Source organism: Spermophilus citellus (genome assembly GCF_964194105.1).
Source record: "Spermophilus citellus genome assembly, chromosome: 7".
Taxonomy (NCBI): domain Eukaryota; kingdom Metazoa; phylum Chordata; class Mammalia; order Rodentia; family Sciuridae; genus Spermophilus; species Spermophilus citellus.
The window spans coordinates 113,113,567-113,139,957 of NC_138188.1; the positions used below are offsets into that span (position 1 = coordinate 113,113,567).

Consider the following 26,391-nt stretch of genomic DNA (forward strand, 5'->3'; position numbering starts at 1 on the left):
GGAAAACCTCTGGCCCCACAGAAGTGTTTGCTAGCTGGAGAGGCAGAGAGCCTCGCAGAGGGCTGGGCTTGGGAGCTCTGGAAGTCCTTCCCCCGTTGGCCAGCTGGTCACTTAAAAAGCTGCTGTTTCTGTCCAAAGCTAATGACCTTGAATGCAATGGGATCCTCCATCTTCCCAGTTTTAAAAGTCTATCAAGTTTATTCAGTGATATACTTTTAATAACGTAGGTATAATAGTCAAATATCCACTTCCATTACTTGATAACAGATGAACTCACATACTACGCCATATATAATATCCATGTATTAGTTTCAAATTTTGATTTCCATTTATATCTTATAAAAATATGTCTGCCCACTTTCACATGACTCTTTGACACCCATATCATCACCTCCACGTGACACAATGTTCCAGAGCCCATCACCTTACCAAGTCATTTGGTCTGGACTTTGTGAGAATCTGTGTGCAGTGCTGATTCTAGAAATGTATCTTAAGCCACAATGACCCACGTGCTATTTGTGATCAGCACTGCTCTGTTACCACACTACACTTTAGTTGATATTACTAAAAAGCTGATCTTCAGAAGTTTCATTTACAATAATGTCCACCATTTATGACTTTGTTATACCATTAGTAACTTAATATGTCTGAGATCAATATGTTTGTTTCCTTCACGTGTGTTTGTTACTAGGGATTGAACTCAGGAACACTCTACCACTGAGCCACATCCTCAGCCTTGAACTGTGATCCTTCTGCCATTTTTTTTTTTTTGGTGGTGCTGAGGATTGAATCCAGGACCTCACACATGCTAGGCAGGAGCTCCACACATGCCCCAGACTTTTGCCTCCTTTTTTTAACAATTCAATCATTTAACCTCTACAAATAGCCAGAACTTATTCTAATTAAGGCAATTTGTCTTCATCAAAAGAACTTGATTCCAAAGAGTTGAGACAGTAACCCATAATACAAGAAAACTTGTAAGGACTTAAATATAAGTCAGCTCCCTCTTTCACTAATTTTTTTTTGGGGGGGGGAATATTTTTGCCTGTTACCTGAGCTACCTTAAGTTCCTTTTAGAGAGAATGGGAATGAGACTGTGAGCCAACATCCTTTGTGGAAGGAAGAAGGAAGAGGGAGGTAGACAGTGGGTGTATTTGAACAGGTAAAAAGCAAAGCTGCTCCTTGGAGTATTTCAGGCTTACCATTGTGATCTGAGTTAATAGCTAGAAGATGATGGTGTATATGACAAAAGTAAAAGCCTTTTCTTTAGGCTTTACAAAACTCCTAAGGGGAAGTTACTTTCATTCTATTCCAGCATGGGGTATGAAATCATACCCCAAAAGGAAAGCCAAGGATGTAAAGTTCTGCATGTCTGAGTATTCTGAATAGAGAAGTAGAAACCTTTGGAATCTTGCAGCAATCCTTGGCAGCAGTGATTCTTGAAGTGTGGTCCCTGGACCAGTCTCACCTGCTAACCTGTTAGGAATGAAAATTCTAGGGCTCTGGTGGAGTCCAGCAATCTGTATTTTAACAAGCTCATGCTAAAGATTGAGAACCCGTGCTTTACAAAAGCATTTTTTTTTTTTATTTCCAATACTGGGGATTGAACCTGGGGATACTCTGTCATTGAGCTGTGTTCCAGCCCTTTTAACTTTTTATGTTGATATCATATCTTTCTAGGTCATTGATGCTGACCTGGAACTTGTGATCCTCCTGCCTCAGCTTCCCAAGTAGCTGGGATCATAGGCACGCACCACTGTGCCCAGTTTACAAATGCATTATTTAACACCACTGCAGTGAATCACAAATTCTGCAGCCCATTAGAACCACCTGGGAAGTTTCCCAGCCCCGGGTTCCATCCTATGCCAATTACATCAGTATGTCCTTGGGTGGCAACAAAGCACCAGTGTGTTGCTTTTTAAGATCCCTAACTGATTTCATTGCACTGCAAAATTTAGGAACCACTGGCCCATGGGTGACCTCAGTAGAGAGCACATCTTACAGGAAGCCAAAAATGAAATTGTACCTTAAAAACAAACAAAATGCCCTAGGCATTCTTTTAAATAAAATGGGACCTCGTTTCTAGAAAATACCTTCTGACTTTAAAATTTCTTTCTCCCTGTCTCCACATCAAAGACTTCAGATTGGGTGCCACTCACCACCCTGTCACACTGCAAGTCACTGAAATCGATGGCAACGATCAGTCACTACATGGAGCTGACCATCGAGCCTATACAGCAGGTGAGTGGCCAGCCTGGGCCATGGCTAAGTGTCCATAAGGGTGGGAATTAGTCCTGGAAGGCTTCCTGGAGGGCTTCCTGGAGGAGGTGATACTTTAGCTGATAGGAACCATGTGAAAAAGGATCTCTCCAAGGCTGCAGGTGGGACAGCTGGAGGGGAGCAGAGTGGAGGAAAAAGGCTTTTCCTCTACCCTCTTAGGTATAATGGCTGAGGATTATGAATCAAACCAACAAAAGACAGAAATGAGTAAGAGAGAGCACACTTTAATTACTTGTATGCGGAAGTTCACGAAAAAAAACTATGGCAGGAAAAGGGGTTTGGGGCTTCTGGCATTGGGGAGCAAGTTAGGAAAGACGAGGGAGGAAGTGTATGGTGATTAAGGGTTGTCTTGTTAATGCAACAAGTCTCTAGTGGTGAGAGTTGTCTCTGGAAGTGGCTCTTGTCCCAGGGAACAAATGTAAGTTTCCTTTGTAAAAATAAATTTCCTTTACAAGGAACATTTATATCCATGGGTTCTACATCCTTGATCAATTCACTTTTTCAAAGATATTTGAAAAAAAAATGTATTTCCGTACTGAAAATGTAGTCTTTTTTAGTTGTCATTGTCTCCTAGAGAACATACTATAGTAACCATTTCCATGGCATTTACATTGAATTAGATATTAGGCGTATCTAAGAGGTGATGTAGAGCATATGGAGGAGGTGCACCGGTTATATGCAAATACCACGCCATTTAGCCAAAGGAATTGAGCATCTGAGGGGTCCTGAACCACTTCCCCATCGACACCAAGGGACAACTCTTCTTTACTTGTAGGCAGTTAGGTGCATATCTTCTCCACTTGTGCTGGTTTTCATTTGTGTTTAACTCAAAGTAATCCATATGCCAACAAGGCATATTTGAGGTGCCCTATTCTATTATCCTCCCAGAATAAGGGAGATAAAAAGGTACAGATCCCCACCCAGGGAGGCTAACGATCACCCTGAGGGTGGTGGGAGCCCCACCCGGGAGGCTTCAGTGCTGGACTCAGGTCAGTTGTGCATTTCAGAGCCTCACTGGGCCTTGTTGGGTGAGCAGGAGAGAGTACCTCAGCCTCCTAGAAGCAGGGCCGTCAGCCAGGGCAGTGTTAAGTCCTGGGAAGAGGTGGTTTGACTTGCACCAAGGCTGCAGCAGGAGAAGCAGAGGTGGAATCAAGAGCTGGGAAGCGGAGTGTGTGAGGGGCCAAGGATGTGGGGTCAAGGGGAAGGAGGGCTCTGGGTGACTCTCAGGGTCCTGGCCCACACTCCAGGTCCTCAGGTGGAAGAGGGTTGAGGAAGAGGGGAGAAGTTCACCCCATCGTCCTACTATTCCAATCAGACTGTTCTTTTCAAGGTCACTAGTGACCTTCCTGTTGCTAAATCTAGTCATTTCTCTTGTGATTTCTGTGGTCCCCGTGTTCCTGGCTTTCCCACCATGCTCATAAGCTAATCCTTCCCCATGGCTTCTGCTGGCTCCTCCCATCACGCTTGGCTTTAGAGTGGGGGGCCCCCTTCTGTGGGTGTGCTCTTGAGGACCACAGTCCCAGCTCTTGCTGGCTTCCCTGGTTTGCATCTATGTCCTTTTCTTCTCCACTCAGTTCCAGTCCCAGCTGCCCAGATGCCTGTTTGGTGGCACCACACAGCATCTCACATGTTTGCCTCCAACACAGAATTCTGGATTTCCTGCCTCTCCTGGCTTTAATCCCATTTTCCTCATCATGGTAAATGACACCCTTGTCCATGCAGTGGCTCAAGCCAGAAGTTCCTTCCTTGGCCTTGCTATACCCCCATGTCCACAGTCCATTTATGGCTCCTGTAAATGCTTCCTTTAAAATAAATCTTGAGGGCTCAGGGTATAGCTCTGAGGCAGAGTGCTTGCCTAGCAGGTGCAAGGCCCTGAGTCCCATCCCCAGCACAAACAAAATAAAATGAGATGAAATGAAATAATAAAATAGGCCGGCAGCTTCCTAGCTAGTCTGCATCACTACTCCACCTGCACCAGCAGCTAGAGCATCTTATACAAACCTATTACTGTCTTGTCCTTGATTAAAACACTCCTCTGGCTTTCCTTTTCATGCAGAATAGAATCTAAACTCCTTTTTTTTTTTTGGTACCAGGGATTGAACCCCCAGGGGCACTTAACCACTGAGCCACATCCCCAGTCCTTTTTTATATTTTATTTAAAGACAGGGTCTCACTGAGTTGCTTAGAGCCTTGCTAAGAGCTGGCTTTGAACTTGCAATCCTCCTGCCTCAGCCTCCTGAGCCTCTGGGATTATAGGCGTGCGCCACTGTGCCAGACAAAAATCTAAACTCCTTTCAGAAACTCCCAGGCTCCCCAGGCCCAGGCCACGCCCGCTTTGCTCCCCCTGTTCTCTCCCTGCTTCACTCCTCTCCAGCAGTGCTGCATGGGGTGCCCCACCACAGAGCACACACCAGCCCACCATGGCTGCCTCTTGCTGATCTTTGTCACCTTCCCCACAGGCCTTCCCCAACTCCGAGACAGAAGTAGCCTCCACTGCTCTGTCCTGTCACTTTGCTGTCTCTGGAAGTTCTCTGCAATGCTCTTCCCCCTGCCTCTTACCTTTGTGAGCTGGCCATCTCCTGCTGGGAGAGAACTTTGTCTCCTGTCTTGATGGCTCCCAGTGCCTGTAACCTGGGAGTCATGGCTCCTGGGTAAAGGGATGTTTTGAGCGCATGCTCAGCAATGTGGTCCCTGCCCAGCTGCCCAGAGGACACTGGTGCTGGGAGTGAGTTTGGCCTGACCTATAAGCTTTACTCCTGGCTATTGTTGTTCCTTGGATGTTGGATGCAGCCACCCCTGTGTGATAAGCGAAGGTCAGAGTTAGAGCATGCTATCACAATTAAAGAATCCACTTCAGCCACAAAACCATCCTTCTGACCATAAGGAGGAGGGTGGGTGGGTTGTGGGAAGCCCTCAGGAGGACACGGGGAACTCTGGTGGCATTTGGCCAAAGCTTTGCACTAGACGATTTTAAAGTATGGAACTAACTTCTGAAAAAGAAGCCGTGTACGAGGCTGGCACGTACTATGTGGTAGAGAACATGCCTGGCACACACAAGGCCCTGGGTTCCATCCCCAGCACCGCAGGAAAGAAGGGGCAAAAGGTATGTTCACTGTAACTGATTCTGTAAGTCAGGGTTGCCTGGGTCCCTGCTAGGGACACACGTTCCTCTTTCATGGGGAGCAACTGAAGCCCCCAGCTGGTTTGAGCTTCTGCCGGCTCTTCCGTCTGTGTCCACCAGAGGGCGAGACCAGGAGGGGAGCCCAGAGCCCCACAGTCCATCCAGCCTTGGCAGAAAGCCCTTCCTAAGGCTCCTGGGCTGGCACGGCAGCTGCTTACTGAGTGAGGGCTACTTGCCAGGTTCTGAGCAAACAGTAACCATGAACACTACCTGGTGTGCTTATGGGATAGAGTGCTGATCTAAGTCCTTTACAAAGATTGACATTTTTACCCTCATTGTCAACCCTTGAGATATTATTCTCATTTTACACACAAGGAAACTGGGGTACAGAAAGAGTATACAATTTGCTTAGGTCCATAGCTTAATGGTAGTAGATCCAGTATTGAGACCTGCTTCTACCTGAGCTTGTGCCCTGCCCCACTATGCTGCCCATCCTCTAAGTGAGCACCATGGCTGACTCCAAGTAATTGCTTTATAAACAGTTGTTAATATTAATATAAATTATCACAACAGCCCCTGAAGTAGATTACTATTATTAATCTATTTTTTAATCTTAACTAATAATAATTATGTTGAGTCACAGAGCCAAGCATGGTGGTGCACACCTGTACTCCTATCTGTATAGAGGCTGAAGCAGAAGGATCATTTGAGCTGGGAGTTCAGTGCCAACCTGGGTAACATAGCTAGACCCGGTCTCCAAAAAAAAAATCCAGGTGCAGTGGCGCAATTCTACAATCCCAGCAAGTCTACAATCGGGAGACTGAGGCAAGACAATCATGGCACATTCAAGGCCAGCCTCAGCAACTTAGTAGGATCCTATCTCAAAATAAAGCATCTAAAGGGCTGGGGATATAGCTCAGTGAGAAAACACCCCTGGGTTCTATCCCAGCACAAAACCAAAACAACAAAAATAACAAAAAACTTGAGGCACAAAGAACTTAAGTAACTTACCTAAAATTCCACAGTTAGGAAATCACAGAAACAGGTTTCAGACTAAGCCTATCTGAGTTGGGGGCCTGAGCTTTTATAAAGAGAACATACTTCCTCTGCTGCCATATTGTACCTGCTCAGTGATTTTTTGGTTTTACCTTTTTTCAATGAGATGACCCCAGTGGGCTAGGTTGTGGTGAGACAGGTGCCCAGTTGGTCATATGCACTGACACGGATCCTGTTTGGACAGTCATCTAGAAATGGGTAATAAGGGCCACAGGGATGCTCCTCGCTTTCCCAGCATCCCTTGCTAACAAAGAGCCAATCCTAAGGGGAGACTTTGAGGAGGTGCCAGGGGTGCCACTCATCCTTCAGGCCAGGCTTAGAGAGGGACATAGAGCTTCATAGATCAACTGCCTCATTCTTGCTTGGAGCATTTGAAAACTCTACCTCTTTGTTGACTTGGATGTGGCTCGCCCTAGCAGATTATAAGATTTATTGTTGCCAGGGAGCCACCTGCTTCCCCACCTCCGCCCACAGGTTCCTGTTTCAGCACCTTTGCGGGAGAGGAGAGCCGCAGGGCTGGCACCTCACCCATGTTCTTGGGCTGAACACTGAGTGTATTTCTTTGTTTATTTTCTCTGCCTGTTCCAATGACTCACATGACACTGTGCATTTAGCCCATTGAGGGCCAAGCCCTGCTTGATTTGGGGACAAACACTCCCAGGCGTTCTTTTCCTATGGCCACAGCATTTACCCAGGGCCCCGTGACACTCCTTCAACAGAGGCCAAGCATGGATCACCTCCTGCTTTGAGAGATCAGGAACCTGAAACTCAGGGCTGATTTCCTTCTGAGGCTTCTGTGTCATGGCCTGGAATGTCTGGACTCCTATGTGACTCTGAAAGCCCAGTGATGGAGTTTCTCTGATCTCTGAGGAAGCCACCTGTGAGCCCCGCCAGAGAATAAATAGATATCTTTCAGGTTACCTTTTCCCCTACCTCCCAACTCTCCCAAATGTTCTCTCGTATGCTGCCACAGCAGGAATAGGTAAGGTAAAGCCTAGATGGAGAGCATTTTTGGCAAGAGCTGACTAAATCACACATGCACACACCTTTCGATCCACTAGTTTTCCCTCTAGGAATTTATCTTCTGAATACCCTGAAATCTTGGATGTCTGGTGGAATTTGCTGCAGTCAGCACTGATTGTAAATGCAAGGGATAAGTGGCACCCTAAACCTTCACCACTAGGGGACTGATGAACAGATATGAACACCCACAATGGTACCCCCAAGCTCCAAGGCTTCTAAGATAGAACTATCTCAAGGTATATTGTTAAGTAAAAAAAAAAATTAAGTGTGTAAGAGAATATGAATTGTGCTATAATTTGTGCAGATGGGAAATGTGTGTGTTTGTGTGTGTGAGAGTGTGTAAGATTTGGAAGGACACAGGAGCTTGGGCACTGGCTGCCTCGGGGTGGTCAAGGGATGATGGTGCCAGGTGACCACTGCACACTCTTTGGACCTTTTAAAACTGAAGTGTGCGGATGCTTCAACAATTCTAAAATAAGTGTCCCCACCTGCCCTTTCCCACACACCTTGCAGGCAAGCTGTGGTGCCATGAGACTACCTGGTGATGGACAGACCAGCACAGGAGACGCGTCACTGCAAGAGCCCCCCTCGTACCCTCCCGTTCAGGTCATCCGGGCCCGAGTGTCTTCCAGCAGCTCCTCTGAGGTGTCCTCCATCAACTCAGACCTGGAGGTACAGGGTCTGCCTGCGGGCAGGTGCAGGGATGTGTCGCTCACCCACACTCACCCTGCCTCCTCGGGCTTGCTGTGCTCTTCTCTGATCTTGCCAGTGAACCTCACCCTGCTGTTAAGGAATGCGCCTCTGCACAGCTGCCAGTCTGCCTGCTGCCAGTCTGCCTGAGGAGCTTCCCAAACCAGCTCGGGACTGAGAAGAAGGCCCCATGGTCAATCTGGTCGGGGGAACACTGGGTTTTGGAGTCCAGTCATCAGAGATCGCTTGCACATTTGAGTCCTACAGAAGCAAATGCACAAATAATAAACTAGTTTTTAAAGTCTCAAAAGTCTTAAAAGCTAGGGGTGTGGCTTGGTGGTAGCACACTTGCCTAGCGTACACCAGATGAACCAGGCCCTGTTCCATCCATTGCAAAAAAAAAGAAAGAAAGAAAAGAAGAAAGCCTTTGTGCTTCCCCAGCCCATTTGACCATGGAAGCTTTTCTTTGTCCCAGAGAATGTCATCTCCTCCTGCCGTGCCAGCACACAGGCTATACACTTTATTTATTACCTTTGCTTTATTTTGTATCTGTGAGCAAAACTCATATCCCATCTTGGATGCACATGCCTGAGTTGTCCCATAGCTGTGGTTTCTGTCCCATTCAATGAGGAAGTTTCCATTTGTCTGAGGAAAAAAAGAGAATGAGGACGATGTGGTGGCCATGGGCATGTTGGCAGAAGGGGGCCAGCTGTCTCTTTTTGGTAAGGGAAGGACCGTCTTTCTTTCTGATTTTGTGTTCTTCCATCTTTTTTGGTGTTAAGTGCCCTTTTTGAAATGATGGTAATAATAGCTGGTAGTTAGGGCTGAGTTTTGGGTTCGGGTTTGGTTCCTACCCTACCTCACCCCACCCCCAGTACTGAGGACCAAACCCAGGGGTGCTCTGCCACTGAGTTGCATCCCCAGCCCTTTCTATTTTGGGACAGGGTCTTCCTAAATTGCTGAAAGTGGCATTGAACTTGCTTTCCTCCTGCCTCCAGAGTTCTGGAGATTACAGATGAGTGGTGCTACACCTGCTTGGTTTGGTTTTTAATGGCCTCATTTGGCAAAACAATCATTATCTGTCCTGAGTTCCCAGATTTATCAAACTTATACTGGACCCTGAAATCCAAAACTCAGAGCCACTGACTTGGGATGAAGTCCAGGTTCCTTAGTGTGATGTTCTAGCCCTTCTCTGTTTGCCCAGCCTCCTGTTCTTCCATGCCCTCACCCAGCTCTCTGACCTGACCGTGGATGACTCTTTGTCCCCAGACCTTTGGGCCTCATCTTTCTAGCCCCATTTCCTCAGTTCATAATCCTATCCAGATGCCACCTCCTGGGAGAAACCACCCTAACTGTAGCCTCTTCCACTGAGTGCCCAGAACACACAGTCCCTTACACACCTGCACTTTGGCAGTGTGCATGGTCTGGTGAGCTGTGGAGTGACTGTCATCTTTCTCTATCCCTAAACCCTGGAACACAGTGGGCATGAAGAGCTGGGTTGGAGTTAGGACTTCTACACCCTTTGGGTCATATTTCTGTGTCAGTTCATGTCATATATTTTTTGTTTGTTTATTCTAATTTGTTATATATGACAGTAGGATGCATTATAATTCATATTACACATATAGAGCACAATTTTTCATGTCTCTGGTCGTACACAAAGTAGAGTCACACCATTCATGTCTTCATACATGTACTTAGGATAACGATGTCCTTCTCATTCCACCATCTTTCCTACCCCCCTCCCCCTGCCTTCCCCTTCCCTCTCCTTTGCCCTATCTAAAGTTTTCCTTCCAGGTTCCACCCCCCACCCCATCCCCATTATGGAGCAGCATCCTCATATCAGAGAAAACATTCAGCATTTGGTTTGGGGGGATTAGCTTACTTCACCTAGCATAATATTATCCAACTCCATCCATTTACCTGCAAATGCCATGATTTTATTCTCTTTTAATGCTGAGTAATGTTCCATTGTGTACATATACCACAGTTTCTTTATACATTCATCTACTGAAGGCATCTAGGTTGGTTCCACAGTTTAGCTATTGTGAAATGTGCTGCTATAAACAATGATGTGGCTATATCACTGTAGTATGCTGTTTTTAAGTCCTTTGGGTATAAATAAACCAAGGAGTGGGATAGCTGGGTCCAGTGGTGGTTCTATTTGAAGTTTACCAAGGAATCTCCATACTGCTCTCCCTATTGGTTGCACCCTTTTGCAGTCCTTTTCCCCCTCATTCTCTCCAACAACTTATTGTTGTTTGTCTTTATAATAGCTGCCATTCTGACTGGAGTGAGATGAAATCTTAGAGTAGTTTTGATTTTCATTTCTCTAATTGCTAGAGATGTTGAACATTTTTTCATATATTTTTTGATTGACTGTATATCATCTCTGAGCAGTGTCTGTTCAGGTCCTTGGCCCATTTATTGACTGGATTATTTGTTGTTGGTTTTTTTTTTTTTTGTTAAGATTTTTGAGTTCTTTATATATCCTAGAGATTAGTGCTCTATCTGATGTGCATGTAGTAAAAATTTGTTCCCAAATTGTAGGTTCTCTATTCACCTCACAGATTGTTTCTTTTGCTGAGAAGAAGCTTTTTAGTTTGAATCCATCCCGTTTATTGATTCTTGATTTCTTGTGCTAGAGGAGTCTTGTTAAGGAAGTCAGGGCCTAATCTGACATGATGAGGATTTGGGCCTACTTTTCTTCTATTAAGTGCAGGGTCTCTGGTTTAATTCCTAGGTCCTTGATCCACTTTGAGTCCATGTCATGTATTTCTTGGATCCAGTCTCAGAACATGTGGGACACCCAGGGTCCACAGGGGTGTCTGCCAAGGCCTAAGACTAAGAGAGAAGGAATAAACTGGACACTGAATTCAGTGAGGAGAAGGGACAGGAAGATGGTGAGGGCAGGCTCGGGGGGAGAGGTGGGCGGCATTCGCTCTGTGGAAACAAGTGTGTCTTGCTGCCCACCCTCGGCTGAGGCAAGAACTGAATAGGGAAACTGAAAATTCAGAGATCTGTCCTTGTGGCTGGTTTGGGCCATTTCTCTGTTTTGCAGTCCTTGTTGTTCTACTCTACTTTCTCTCCATTTTTATAAATCTGTTGTTTAAAATATGTCAGTTCCAAGGATACAGGGTCATACTCTTAAATTAAGCAAGTGGAAATGATGCTTTTGTCCATGGTAAAAGGAACAGTCAGAAGCCCAGTCCCCCCCCCCCCCCCCCCGCCTCTCCCCTGCAGTCTTTCTGCTTCACACCCTAAAACATAAATACACAGTAGATAAGGCCACCAGGGTCCTATAAAGAGATAACCTCCCCTTAACCACACATACTAGCAGATCAAACGGAATTGTGTCTCTCCCAGTATTGATTGTTTAGTGTGCAAGCAGGAGGCTGTGGAGCCTTCTTCGGGTGTGTGATCCATCAGGGCGTCTGTTTTTAAAGTAACACCGCCCACCTGTTCAGGAGGCTGAGGCGAGAGGTTCGCCTGAGTTCTTCAGTTTGAGCCTGAGCAATGGAGTGAGACCCTGTCTCTAAATAAAGAAATAAATGTAGTACATGTTTTTGGTATAAAATTTGGAAAACAAAAAAAGAAAAAGTAAAGAAGAAAATTAAGCCCACTCAACCAATGTGGGACTGGGCATGCTTGATATGCCACCTAGGTTTCGGAAGTAGTATTTTTGGAGATCCTGGTTGGCTTGTGGGGAGGCGGGGCTCGGCAGATGGTTAACAAGTCCCCCTCAGCTGGCCATCTGGTGGCTCATTCAGCAGATGTGTTCTGAAGGCCCACATTGAAAGGGAGAATACCTGAGGACACATAGGCCCCAGCCTGCCCAGCCTGGTGGGTCTAGTGCTTGGTAAACTGGCCACAATCCACAGTCTGATCCTCTGCCTCACGCACACTCCTTTTAGGAGTGTGACAAGATGAAAGTGTAGAGGTCAATGTCAGGGCTTAGGTATTACTTCCTGTGGGTTGTGACTTCTCTTGCAGAATTCACATATTTCATGGCACTGGACTCAGGTAACCTAGGGCATCTCTCCCCACTCTTGCCTGCCCATGCCCCTGCCCTCTGCCCTGGACTCCACTGAGGTTGGCTTCCATGGTCTGCCTCTTACTGACCTCCTGGGTTTCTCCCTGACCCTTTGGGTTGACAAGTGAATGCTTCCCGACTCCCACTGTCCAGGCCCAGGGGCCTGGGAGCTATTCTGGACTCAGAGGTGATGTGTCCATCTCCTAAGGTCCTTGATCATCTCATAACTGACCTCTGAGGCCAGGTTTTGATGTTGTGTTCTTGGCTGTGTGCCCGGTGTCCTGAGCACCACATCCTGCGGTGTGCAGGGAGAGTGGGGGACAGGCAGGTCTCAGCAGCACAGCGTCTCCACACACTCAGTTCACAAAGCATCTCCAAATCCATTCATAAGGAAGTAAGGTGCTTGCCAAAGTGCTGGGCATGGGGTGGTATAGTGAAGACTCACCAGGACTTTGTTTAAGCAGCCTTGAAGCAGGAGACTAGGAGTAGAGGAGTTTAATTAGCCACACGAATGAAGAGAATAAAGAAAGAAAGGAGAAGAGAAGGCAGATCTGGGGTTTGAACCCAGTGTCATCCACTTTGAAACTTCCCACGTTGCCCACTGCACTCCAGTGCCTTGAAGGGACTAGTACCCGGGGGGCTTTGCAGGCCATGTCTGTTATCCATTATTCCCATTGAATGTCCTAAGTAACAGAGGGTAAAACATTGGGATTTACAAATAAATCCAGGGAGGAATGAGACAGGACCATGGAGGGACAGCTTGAATTGTTTTTGTCTTTCTTCAAAGATCCCCCGGGCTGGATCAGCCAGGGTACCAGATGAATGGTTTAAGAGCCCCAGTGAGACCAACAGCCATGTAGAGAGGCCATTTGCTTGGGCCCTGTAGTTTCCAGATACCTTCCAGGAGGTGCACCCTCCGCAGACCGTAGATCCACTCACTCAGCCATTACCCACTGTCCAGCACCAGGGCAGCCTCGGTCCTGGCATAGCCGTCCAAAGGGTGCACTGAACAGCTGCTGACAAAGGGTCATTGTAACCCCAGCGGTCGGGAGTTCAAAGCCAGCCTCAAATAAAAGCAAGGCACTGAGTAACTCAGTGAAAACCTGTCTCTAAATAATATACCAAATAGAGGTGGAGATGTGGCTCAGTGGGTGAGTGCCCCTCAGTTCAATCCCTGGTACCCCCCCCCAAAAAAAAAAAAGAAAGGGTCACTGAGCTCATGGAGTCTGAGTCCACAAGTGGGAGGCCAAAGGAACATAGTAGCAGGGCTTACAGGAGTGGCCTGTCACTTTCCAGGAAGCCATCTGAGTGCAGGGCCGACCTTCCCCAGCACCGGAACTGCTAAAGATGTGTGTGTTGTGTCCCCCTGTGCTGACCTACAGCAGGGTGAGAGTGTGAGTGTAGAGGCTTGGGAAACTGCAGAGGACCCAGCACTGCTGCTCCTGTGGTGTGGCTTTCGACGGCTTCTTATTCTTTTCTTCTGTCTTTTAGACTGTGGGATTCTAGAACACACAGAGTCTGGCCTTGTGACCAAAGAGTGTTTATGGCAGCGAGTTAATCTGTTCCATCTGGGTTCCCAGCAATGGCACAGGCCTGCTGTAAGCTGTGTAGGAATTCTGTAAGGAGCTGTTTCTGTCACTGGCACAAAGTGTACACAGCAGAGATGTCCAGGACAGGAGCTTCTGCAGCCGTGTGTGTGTGTGTGTGTGTGCACAAGGGTGCACATGTAATGCATGCAGCATTGTGTGTGTGTGGCATGAGAACAGGGCTGAACGCCAGACTGCTGTGTCGGAAGAGGGTCAAGTGTCCTCACCAATTCTGTGCCTCAGGCTCTTGGTAGCCAAGACTGCTTATTCTGTCTCCCAACCACATTCAGAACCAGCTGACCAGGACAGATTCCCTTGGACATGTGCCATTCTTAAAGCCAAATCATTCTTTTAGGAGAAAAAGACAGAGAAATGACAATAAAAGTGCTAAGTTTAAGCCGAGCGTGGCAGCACACAGGTGTGATCTGATTCAGGAGGCTGACGGGAAGATCCCAAGTTCGAGGCCAGCTTCAGCAACTTAGCGAGACTCTGTCTCAAAATAAAAAACAAAAAGAACTGGGGGTGTAGCTCAGTGGTAGAGTACCCCTGGGTTCAATCCCCAGTACCGGGGTAGGTTGCCAATTTTGGAAGAAAATTTATGTAAGCATGAAGAAGGAAGTTAGAACATGCCAAGAGGCAGCAAAGGTCAGGAATCAAGTTCAAGATGTAGCTTCTGCCCTCCACAGGTCTTTTTCCTCCCTGGGGAGGTGAAGGCACCTGCCATCAGAACCAGCACAACATAGTCCATCCTGAAATGTGTGGGCAGCCTGTTCCCCTTGGGGTGAGGAGAAGACTTCACTGGCCCCAAGGGGAACCTGGGCTGTACAGGAGTGGGGTGCATGCAGGGGCTTGTTTGGGGCTTAGGCCTGCACAGGACTTCTCAGGTTGTAGTTTCTCCCTCTGTAAATGGGAATCATGAGACCTGGCTCCCATATGACAGAGAGGGACTGGAAGGGTCCAATGGGAGTGCTGCCAGCTCTTTGCAAGATTACCAAGGCACCACACTTGTTGCCGTGGAAAATGCAGAAAGCGGAGGGCCTGAGCTCAGATACTGGCTCTGACCTGTTTGGCTGAAGAACTGGGCACCACCCATTCACTTTTCACAACCTGGTCTGGAGTGGAGATGATGAGCCCCAGAGGGTAAAGGAGGCTTGGCCAAAGTCAGATGTGAAGGAGCTTTGAAATGCAACAGAGCGCTGTCCACCCAGAGGCCATTGTGAAACTCCAGCTTTGGACTGGGCCATTTTCAGGGCCCACCTTGCAACAGAACCCTAAGTGGAAGGTGTATGTTGGAAGAGGCAGGTAGAGGGTGATTATGTGGGTCATTCTTGGACAGGCTTCTCTCAGGAAAAGAAATGGGCAACTCAAAAGCATACTCTGCCAGTGTCCTTGCTAACCTGGTTGGGAGTCTGCCTAGCTCCACTCAGAACCCTCCCCGCCTCTGTGGTCTCTAGAGTATTTCCAATTCCACTGCCCTGGTAGGCCTTTCCTTCCAACCCTGGGGTATTTCCAAGGACGCTATGTCCTCTCAATAAAGGAGGTCTGTCCACAGGGGTCAGAACTTCACTGTCACTGATCCTGCTCAGGAAAGACCTGTGCAGACCTGAATGGAGAGGGATTTGCATGGTCAAACCAACCAGCCATGGGGTCAGGTTTTGTCCTTGCACAGAGCACTTCAGGGCCTCTGTAACATTTCCCTTCTTACATCCCAGTTCTTTCCCTCCACAACATCCCAGGAAGGAAGAGCGAGCAAGAAACAGAGCAGGTAGGGAGGAGGAGATACAGCCCGTTGAGGGGTGAAGCCCTGGGTGATGCAGAGTACGTCCATGGTGTTGGCTAATTAGACAATATTTCTAATTGGGTTTTATTTTTTTTTTAGAATTTTTTTAATATTTATTTTTTAGTTCTCGGCGGACACAACATCTTTGTTGGTATGTGGTGCTGAGGATCGAACCCGGGCCGCACGCATGCCAGGCGAGCGCGCTACCGCTTGAGCCACATCCCCAGCCCTCTAATTGGGTTTTATATATTTAATAATTTGTGTTTATGTATATTGTATAATTTGTATATATTTAATAATTTGGGTTGTATATATATATTTAATTTCTTTTAGTGGTTGATGGACCTTTGTCTTATTCGTTTATTTATATACATTGCTGAGCATCGAACCCAGTGCTTCACACATGTGAGACAAGTGCTCTACCACTGAGCCCCAGCCCCAGCACTGTGTATTTACATATACTTTAAAAGTAGGGCTGGCGTATATTCAGTGGCAGAACACTCACCCCATTGGTCATGGCCCTGAGTTCAACCTTCAGCCCACCCCCCAATATAAATAAATAAGTAATAAAAATAGAAAGATGAGATTTTTTTTTCTGTAATGTTTTAAAGGGACTTGGTCAAAAGGCAGTTCGTTTAATGGAATCTGGGAGAGCTGAAGCTGGTGTGTAGTTAGCCATGAAAACATTATGACCTCTACCAAGTCTAGCACCATCTCCCCTCCCAGCCTTAGGGAAGATCACTTCTCCCCAGATGCAGGAGGAAGGAGCTGGACAGATGGTCTCTGAGGATCCACCAGCTTGAATTTAAGACACTGACTCTTATTTCCTCAGTGACTTAGCCATACCTCCGATTCCTCAGGAATGAAAGAAATGTTGCCACACGCTGTATAGACTATAGAGCTGTAGGGTGCTGCTCCCACAAGCATGGGAAAGTGCTCTTGTAGAGATGAAGTGAATTGCCCTGGGTGCTGGCCCACGCCTGGAATCCTAGTGGCTCAGGAGGCTGAGGCAGGAAGATCACAAGTTCAAAGCCAGCCTCAGCAACTTAGCAAGGCTTAAGCAACTTAGAAAGACCCTGTTTTTAAATAAAATATTTTAAAAACTTAGCTGGGGATGTGGCTCCATGGTTAAGTTCCCTTGGGTTCAATCCCCAGAACACACAAAAAAGAACGAAGTGAATTGGAATGCCACATGCTGTGGCTCACAGAGACGATGGATTCATGGTCCTGGACACAAGTTAAGAATATGTGGAGCCAGCTGGAGCAGTCCCAGCTACTCTGGAGGCAGGAAGACAACTTAAAGCCCAGAAGCTGGAGGCCAGCCTGGGCAACACAGCAAGGACCCAGCTCAGGAAAAAAGAAAGAGAGAGAAAGAGAGAGAATATGTGGAAATGTTTGTTATATGTAGCGGGAGAAAAACTATTTGAATAATTTAATTATATTTCATTAGAAATATATATTATTATATATGTTTCAGAGGTCTGTTTAGTAACAGTTCATAGAAGTGCTGTTTTAGGGATAGAATTATGGGACTTGTGTTTTTTGAAAATTTATCTATGATAAACACATTTTTGCTTTTTTTTTTTTTTTTTTTTTGGTTCTGGGAGTGAACTTGAGATGTGGCGGAGGGAGCACTAAACCGCTGAATAACATCCCCAGCCTTTTTAGTTTTTATTTTGAGATGTGGCCTTGCAGATTTACTGAGGCTGGCCTCAAACTTGTGATCCTCTTGCCCCAATCTTCCAAGTAGATGGAATTACAGGAGCACATCACTGTGCCTGGCTTACATTTTGTTATTCAAGCATGTAAAAGACTATAAAATGTTATTTATACAGTTTTGGGGAGATTAAGAGACCTCACTTAAAAAGACTTGGGGTAACTGTCCCTTCAGATATTATCATAATTCATTTGAAACAGTTTAACATTTAAAAAAAAAAATCCTGACTACTATCTCCACTAGAGGGCACTCTTCTCCAATTTCGATGCTGGGGGTTTATTTATTTATTTTTAGGTGTGAATGGACACAATACCTTCATTTTGTTTGGTTTGGTTCCTTTTTTTAATGTGGTGCTGAGGATCAAACCCAGTGCCTCACATGCAAGGCAAGTGCTCTACCACTGAGTTACAACCCCAGCCCCCATGATGGAGATTTTTAAAGGCAATTCTAAAGTTTTATTTCAATCCACTTGGGGAACTCAAAACCTATTTATGTTTGCTTTCTTATTTGTTTGGCTTTAAATAAACTTTTTATTTTGGAATAATTTTAGGTGTACAGAAAAGTTTCAAAAATTAGTACAGAATTCCTTATGCCTTTTGCCCAATTTCCCTAATATTCGCTTACATAACCTTCCTACATTTATCAAAATTAAGAAATTAGCACTGGTATATTACTTTTAACTAAACCACAGGTTTTGTTTGGATTTCACCAGTTTTTCCACTAATGTTCTTTTTTCTATTCTTAGGCTACAATCCAGGACACCATATTGTATTTAGTAATTTTTTTAAAGAAACAAATATACACTAACTGTAATAATCATAAATTACCATTTACATTTTGCATGAATACCTGTATTTTCCCAGAAAGGTGATGGTTAGTATTTTTATTTAATTTCTCTTATTAGCCACCAGGTGCAGTGGCACACACCTGTGATCTCCACAACTCAGAAGGCTGAGGAGGCTAGCCTCAGCAACTTAGTGAGACCCTCACTAATGTAATAAGACTCTGTCTCAAAATTAAAAAATAAAAAAGACTGGGGATGTAGTTCAGTGGTAAAGCACCCCTGAGTTCAACCCCCAGTGGATAAATAAATAATTTCTCTATTTCCATGACCTTTGTAAGTTATTGAGCTTTTTCAACCCCTACTTTACATCATCTGCATTTCTGTTTTTTTGTGGTGCTGTGGAAACACCATTTATGTTCAGTTTATGTTCCTGCAGCAGATGTCAGCAAAAGAGTAATGCTAGCTGGGGGTGTAGCTCAGTGGTACAGCATGTGCTTATTAACACCTATGAGACCCTAGTTTCATCCCCAACATCCCACCCCTCAAAAAAAGGTGAATGCTGGGGCTGGGGTTGTGGCTCAGCAGTAGAGCGCTCACCTAGCACCTGTGAGGCCCTGGATTCGATCCTCAGCACCACATAAATTAAATAAATAAAATAAAGATACTGTGTCCAACTACAACTAAAAAATAAATTTAAAAAAAGGTGAATGCTAAGGAATTGCCACTGGTTTTGCTAGATATAATCACAGCATTATGTTTAGAACTTTTAAAAATAAGTCAGTATCTATGAGATACATTCTAGAATAGTTACAAATGAAATTATTTACTTTAAAATACTTTAGCAAATGAAAAGATTTGGGCACTAGATCAAATAAAATGGATTTATCCATTAGTGTTCATTAGATTACTCTTTTACTTTTCTGTGTGACTGAAAGAAGCTGTTTAAAATGAAAATTTGAAGGAGTTGAACAGCAGAGTCTTTGTTTTCATGTGACAATGACCCCAGATCTTGTGCACAGTTCATATTGGCAGTTAGTAAGGTTAACAGATATTTCACAGATCAGCCTAACACGTCTGCAGCCCCCAGCTCTGTGTCAGAAATACAGGGCTCCCAGGCTGCGCAGGTGTGCTGGAAGAGGGAGCGCTGACCTGGGTGCCCGTGCTCCAGGAACTTGAGTCAGACATACTTGAGGCTTGGAGTAGAACCAACCCTGCAGTAAATGCTGATTAAAACTGAATCTTGGCTGGTAGCAAACACCCCGTATTTTAAGGTGGGGATTTTATTTGCATCTCTCTTTCTTAGTTTTATGAGTTTGTGTTGAATCATCTCAGCCATGTGGTTAACTTTATTATTATTATTATTATTATTATTATTATTATTATTATTACTGTCCCTAATAACACTAATTTATAGTAATATTAATTTAAAAATCTCTACAGTCATTTTTCCCAGGGCCTGCAGCCCTTTTTAGTAATCATGATTATTCTTTTGATCATTTAACTAACCTGTCACTGCTAATAACTGGTGCTTTTCTGCTTGCTGAAATTGGCTGTCCCTTTGCCCCTAAACCATCTGAGGGTCTGTCTCCTGGCTCCCTGAGCAGATGGGCTGGCACTGAGCTCTGCTCTGCTGTGCTGTGTGATGATAGCAAAATCAGTCCAACATTTTTCTGTCTCTCTTTTTATCCTGCAGCAGAAGTATTGGGAGGCCCTAAACTCGGAGCAGGTATGGACAATCATGCTGTCTCTCTCTTCCAGGAGGGACTTCTATGGCTTGATTTTAGCTTCTGTTTTTGTTAGAGGCTCTCAGATGATGGCACATGACAAAATCCATTAAAAAAAAAAAAAAAAAAGGATGTAAAAAGCAAGAGACAAGTTTGAGGACTAGCCGGGCTCTCTTAGTTCAGAGTCTTTTGCTTTGGGGGAATTCACATAAGCCCATACTATCCACTAGGGACTCAGAAAACAGGCATAACCCAGTGAAGATCCATGGATTGGAACAGGGCCTATGAGCAAGTGAGAGTCGCCATAGGTCACCAATGGTAGTGCTGGTGTGATATGGCTGCAGCAGCTGATATGATAAACAGTTCTACACATTTTTCTTTCTGAGACCTGGGGCACCTGGTTGCTGTCACCATGCCATCTTTGCCTTGCAGTAGCAGATGAGCACATGTTTTATGACAACTGCCTGTGCCTGTCATCTCCCAGGATGGTTTCTGAGAGGAGAATAAATGCATTATCTTTTGTTCAAATTATTTTTATGAATGGTTTCCCACAATATTTTTATTACTTAAAGTGAAGTTTTAACTGGGCACAGTGGCACATACCTTTAATCCCAGTCACTTGGAAGTCTGAAGCAGGAAGCTCACAAGTTCAAGTCCAATCTCAGCAATTCAGCAAGACCCTGTCTCAAAATAAAAAATAAATAAATAGGGCTGGGGGTATAGCCCAGTGGTAGAACATTTGCCTAGCATGTATGAGGCCCTGGATTCAATCCCGAATACCATGTGGGAGAAAATGAAGTTGGTTTTTTGTTTGTTTGTGTTTCCTTCCTTCCTTTTTCTTTTTTTTTCTTTTTTTTTTTTTTTTTGTACCAGAGCTTGAACCCAGGGGCATTCAACCACTGAGCCACATTCCCAGCCTATTTTATTTTTTATTTTGAGAGAGGGTCTTGTCAAATTGCTGAGTCTGGCTTTGAACTTGTGATTTTCCTACTTCAGCCTCCCAAGCCCCTGAGATTACAGATATGGAAATAAATGAAGTTTTACAACACATTATTCAAAAGAAAGGGATTTAAAATGTTGTCTAATACCTAGTTCATTTCAAAGAGTTCACTTGGTCAAAGTGGCAGGTTGTTTCTGTTTGCGGGCAGCTGATTTGGTCAGGATTAGCAAGAATAACTTTTAAGAAGTCATTTCAGCAGTTGGAGCCATAGTTCTCAAACATCCGAGCATCTAAGAAAAATCATAGGAACTTGTTAAAATGCCAAACCGCAGGTAGGAGCTGAGGTGAGTCCTCAGCATCAGTCTTTTTGAACAGTAGCCCAGGTCCTTCTGGTGGGGTTGGTCCAGAGTACCTTCTGAGAACTCTGATGTAGGACCCAGGCTTCAGCTCAAAAACAGCCTTCATCAGAGAGCACACTTCCATCCTCTGAGAATGGAATGGGCCCATACTTATGCCACTGGGCAAGTGGGTCACAGAGGCTGGCCAGTGAGCTCTGTTACTTAGAATCTTTGATAACATCAGGGAATAATTTACTTAAAGGTGTCCAGCCAAGTCTACAACCACAAGTAAATAAGGAGTTCACACCAGGAGTGGCTGGTACAGCGGGCAGAACTGCATCAACTAATCCAGCTCATCCCCAGGCCTATAGGGTCACTGGGGGTCTTTTTAACATGATGGGTTTTTAAATCATCAAGTAGTAGAAGTTGGTTCAATTATTATCAGTGAATTTCTAATTGAACCAGCTTTTCTTTTCAAAATAGAGACATAATGTGTGTTTTGTAACTGGCATGACATGGATGTTATCTGGGAGACCTTATTTGGGACCTCTAAGAACTAGACTGTTTGATTCAGCTCAAGTTTGAACATCCGGCAGAGTGTCTTTGTCGGACATAAATCTGGGGTCTATGACCTCTGTCCAAATACATAATCCCGCCTAGTCTGCCACATTTTCCATCACTGTTGCTTGTTTCTGGGTTTCCCAGTACTGTTAAATGTGACCTCATGGCTCAAAATCATCAGATATAGAGGCTCAGAAATGGAAGAGGTCTTATTATCTAATTGTTGATCCAACCCTCAGCTTATGTACAGAGAAACTGAGACCCAAAGAAGAGCAAGCAAGTTTGTGACAGAAGGAGGACTTGGCCCAGTCCCCACTTGCCTCTGGAGCTAGAACATCAAGGGTAGCACTAAGAATCCCTTGGGTCTTGACCATGTGCAAAGTTCTCTCTCTAATCCATCATCTGCAAACACCTTCATAAAAGCTATGTTCCAGCTTTTTTTTTTTTTTTAAACTTTTTACCCTTACCCTTTCCCATACTTAACTGAGTCAGATGATGAAATATTCACTGGCAGTGCCCACCATTCTGAATTGGGTTTTAAGTGTTTATTTTTTCAGTGCCAGGGATTGAACCTGGGGGCACTTAAACCACTGAGCCACATCCCCAACCCTTTTTATTTTTTGAGACAGGGTCTTGCTAAGTCTCTTAGGGCCTTGCTAAGTTGCTGAGGCTGGCTTTGAACTCATAATCCTCTTGCCTCAGCCTCCCAAGCTGCTGGGATTGCAGACATGCACTTACACCAGGCACAGTGGCTGAAGTATTTATTTTTAACAAATCGTCTGGGCCTCAAATTGAGAGGAAACACCAAGTGAGAGCCCTGTTCTTTAGGAGTTCATCATCTCCCTTAGAGAACAAGGCAGATGTCCAAAGAAAGACTGGGGCCATCCATGTGCAGGTACGGATGAGTAGCAGATGTAATACAAAGAAAGAAGAAGCAGGTGCAAGCTCACTGGGCTAACATAGCCAAGGCAGGCTTCCTGCCAGAAGAGGTATTTCCTCTCAAGAGTGGGTTGAGGCCAGGTATGGTGGCACTTGCCTCAATCCCAGCTACTCAGGAAGCTGAGGTGGGAGGACTGAAAAGTTCTAGGCCATCCCAGGCAACGTAGCAAGACCTTGTCTCAAAATAAAATACATAAAATAAAAAGAGGGGCTATAGGTCACCGGAAGAATGCTTGCCTAGTACACATGAGGCTCTAGGTTCAACTCTTAGCATCCTCAAAAAAAAAAAAACAAAACAAAGAATGGGTTTTTATTGGTCTTTTCCAAGAATGAATTAGGCATGGAGGTAGACATTTTCAAGATAAAGGGATCGTGTCTCAGACTCACTAGATAAGAATTTGCTGAATATGGGGGACAGTAGAAAGGAGGTGGCAAGGGAAATGGGGCTGGTCTGTTCAGGGCAATGGCTCATTAATTCCTTGATTTAAAGGTGTACTTGCTCTCTTTAGGTGCAGGAAACAGAGGCCTGGTTAACTTGACCTCTCCCAGTTGTCCTTGTCTTTGCCTGTGTCAGAACTAAGATTGAGTTGTTTTTTAGGGTACGGGATAGTAATAGATGGAAAGGACCTGTCCCACCAAAATATCTTTGTGTCTTTTCTTTACAGTGGGATCCTGAAGATGTCAGATTTGAAAGGAACAATGACAACATGGAGATCTTCAGATTCCAGGTGCCGAGGGGCTCTTTGACGACAGTAGACTTGACCTCTGCTGATTAGTACCTTCTAAAAACCAGTCCATCAGCTCAAAGACCAGGATGAGGCATTCATTAGTAAAACTGAGCACAGATGGACCTACAGTGACACCCATAGCAGGAATTTAAGCCACTGAAGAAGCTGCCCAGGGAAGTGAGGAACCTGGAGCTGAGCGTGGCTGGTCTACCTGGCTCAGAATAAAACTAAGATTGTGGGTTCTATGGACAGACCTGGATATGCCATTTGTTCTGAAGATTAGAAGCTCACAGATGGCTCCTGCTTTGTAAGGATAAACCCTCATCCAAAGGACAATGGGCCCTCTTTTCCCGTCTTTCGTTTCCCTCTATTCCCATGAAATGCAACTGTAAACTCAGTATCTGCTGGATGCCAGGAATGAGTTCACCTAACAAATAGCTCGTGTGTTTGGACCTCAGCAGAGCCTGTCCTGCAAGCCCTGGCTTCTGCCCTCCAGTATCTGCTGGAAGTTATCCATAGGATTGCTTGGTCAACCAAGTATCTGTGAGATCAGTGGTATGGCAAGCACAAGCAAAGCCAGTTGCTCTAAGCAAGAGGACTTCCTCCAGCCTGGCAACGCGTGTGTGGAGGCAGGGTTTACAGGTGAGGGGCACTGTGTGCTTTAGGAGGTCACTGAGAGCATACAGAGGGTAATAGGTATGCTGGACATGTTAATTCAAGCACAGTAACCCCATTTGAAGATGATTGGTAGTGTGATCACATGTGAGGGGAAGGGTGAAGGGAATGGGGCTAAGGTCGGAACAATCACTAGAGTGAATAAAATTTAACTGAGTGACTCAAAGCATCTCACACTGGAATATAGTGGTAAGTCAGAATCCCAGCAGAGCCACAGAAGTCTGCCATGAGGGGGACTGGGATAAATGCCAAGAAACACGCTCTGCTGCTGGCTGGCTCACAGTGACCTGTGACTCAGCTGCAGCTGCCCAGTTTCTCCTAAGGGCATGTGCAAGTCCTGGCAGCATGAGGAAGGGGGTGCTGGGAAAGTGGGTTGGTTCCACAGGTCTCTGAATAGATCCTAATCCCCTGGGTGACCTCTGAACTAGCAGAAAACTCCAAGCTACTTATTCCATTTATCTGCTTTCGGTTCCTGGTTGTCTTATAAAAGAACGATTGCTAAAGGCAACTTTGTTTTGTGGTCTTAGCCAATGCAGCTGTACTTTGAAGGAGGAAGAAGAGGTGAATAGAGGCCCAAGGCAAAGGGAGTTGAAGGGAACAAGCCAGTAAGTGAAATGGTAGAAGCCTGGGGGCAGGGAAGGGTGGAATCTAGTTGATGGTGCAGTGTGGATTGTAGAGGATAGAAGACACTGGAAAGGAAACGGGAGCATGGAGGCTAGGGAGTGGGTGCTTCAGTCTGTGGCTGATGCTAGCCATGGAAGATACCAAAGGGTGACTGACTTGCTGAGGGGCTCAGCTACTCAGTGAGTTTTTTACTTCTATTGCCATAGCTTTTCAGGAAACAGAAATGTATAGTCATGTATGGAGTGAACATGGGGAACGTGTTTCATTTAAAGACTATTGAGTGGTAACCGCAAGCAGGAGGAGGGATCAGCTTGAGAAAAGCAGAAGGCATAGGGATAGGATGACATTTCTGAAGTTCACCTTTAGCATGTGCATACACACACTCACAAACATTTTCTCAAAGGGAGGTTGGATCATGCTCCCTGGGGGTATCAGAATCCCTTGAGTTCTCATAGGAGTGGCCATTCTTTATTTTAATTTAATTTAATTTTATTTTAGAGAGAGTGAGAGAGGAGAGAGAGTGAGAGAATTTTAATATTTATTTTTTAGTTTTCGGCGGACACAACATCTTTGTTGGTATGTGGTGCTGAGGATCGAACCCGGGCCGCACGCATGCGAGGCGAGCGCGCTACCGCTTGAGCCACATCCCCAGCCCAGGAGTGGCCATTCTTAAGAACACTAAATGATCTTGCTGCCTTGGAGTAGCACAAACTATTTCAGCTCCAGATGCTATTTATCTCCCTATATCCTATCATCCCAGTCTTTTCCCTTCACAAACCAGTTACTATCATTATGGTCGCAGATTGTCTCAAGTCTCTTCATCCACAGTGAACCACCCTGGGAGTTTAGGAAGTAAAGTTTGGCTTTATTGTTTAGTGAGAACCTGCCTGTATGCAAAGCTCTAGAACCCCAGGACCTTTGTAAAGAGGTACCAACCAAAACGACTTTCTCCTAGTAGGAGAGCAGCTTTATTTTTAGCTATTACTCTGGCCACAAAGACTATGAAAGGTCCTTGCCCTGAGGACCCACTAAGCAATGCAAAGAGTTACCTCCACTGGAAGGGCTGGGAACAAACCATGCAATCATCCTATCCAGAGAAGAGATGGTGTAATATGTCTTAGTTGTCTTACCTATTATCTACATGGCCCAAAGCATGTTACCTAACCTTTGTGAACTCTTAAGACAGACTGGGAAACCTCCCTAGAAAGCTTATGGTAATGACTAAGTGAATTACCATAAATGAAGTGCATTATACCCGACTAACAGCAGATTTTGAAGAGTGATTAGTTTCCCTCCTCCCTATATTTTTGGACACATATGCTGAAAGACAGTGAAACCAAAGAATCAGATCCATAGATGGAAGGGATTTCAGAGATTTGGATCTCCTTAAGAATAACCACAATAAGTGATTATCCAGCCCCTGCTTAAACTCATCTAAAGAAAACAACAACCGAAATTTCATCTGCCGAAGAAGTTTGTATAATTTAGGGAGAATTCTGATGACTCTAATTTTCTAAAGAGCCTGTATAGAGCCTGAAGAACTAGTTTTCTTATGTCCCTCTGATAATTCAGTAAATGCATCATCTGATGATATATTCACATCATGTTTGTTACAGTAGACATGAGCTACTAGTTTAAGGACAGGCATTGGGCCAAGGAGTATGATGAGGCTCCATTTCCCAGGTCTGATTCAATGTAATATTTGTCATTTCCCTTTCTGGGTCAGTTTCCTCGTTTATAAAATGAAAGCTAGGTTAGATTTATTTCTTCTTTTTTTGTGAATATGCCAGTT

General features: G+C 45.1%; 1 protein-coding gene across 6 annotated transcripts in view; it reads left to right on the forward strand.

Moving 5' to 3' along the window:
* TMEM44 (transmembrane protein 44) overlaps positions 1-26,077 on the forward strand; it is a 45,840-nt gene extending 19,763 nt beyond the window's left edge. For 3 of the 6 annotated variants that reach the window (XM_081302928.1, XM_081302927.1, XM_081302926.1), the window contains exons 8-11: positions 2,137-2,241; positions 7,994-8,152; positions 19,764-19,796; positions 23,238-26,077. In XM_081302928.1, coding sequence (XP_081159054.1) covers positions 2,137-2,241; positions 7,994-8,152; positions 19,764-19,796; positions 23,238-23,348 — 408 coding nt within the window. In that variant the 3' untranslated portion in view covers positions 23,349-26,077. The remainder of the gene's footprint in view (positions 1-2,136; positions 2,242-7,993; positions 8,153-19,763; positions 19,797-23,237) is intronic. The other 3 variants (XM_081302924.1, XM_081302923.1, XM_081302925.1) reach the window with 3 other exon arrangements.
* Positions 26,078-26,391: the final 314 nt, after the last annotated feature.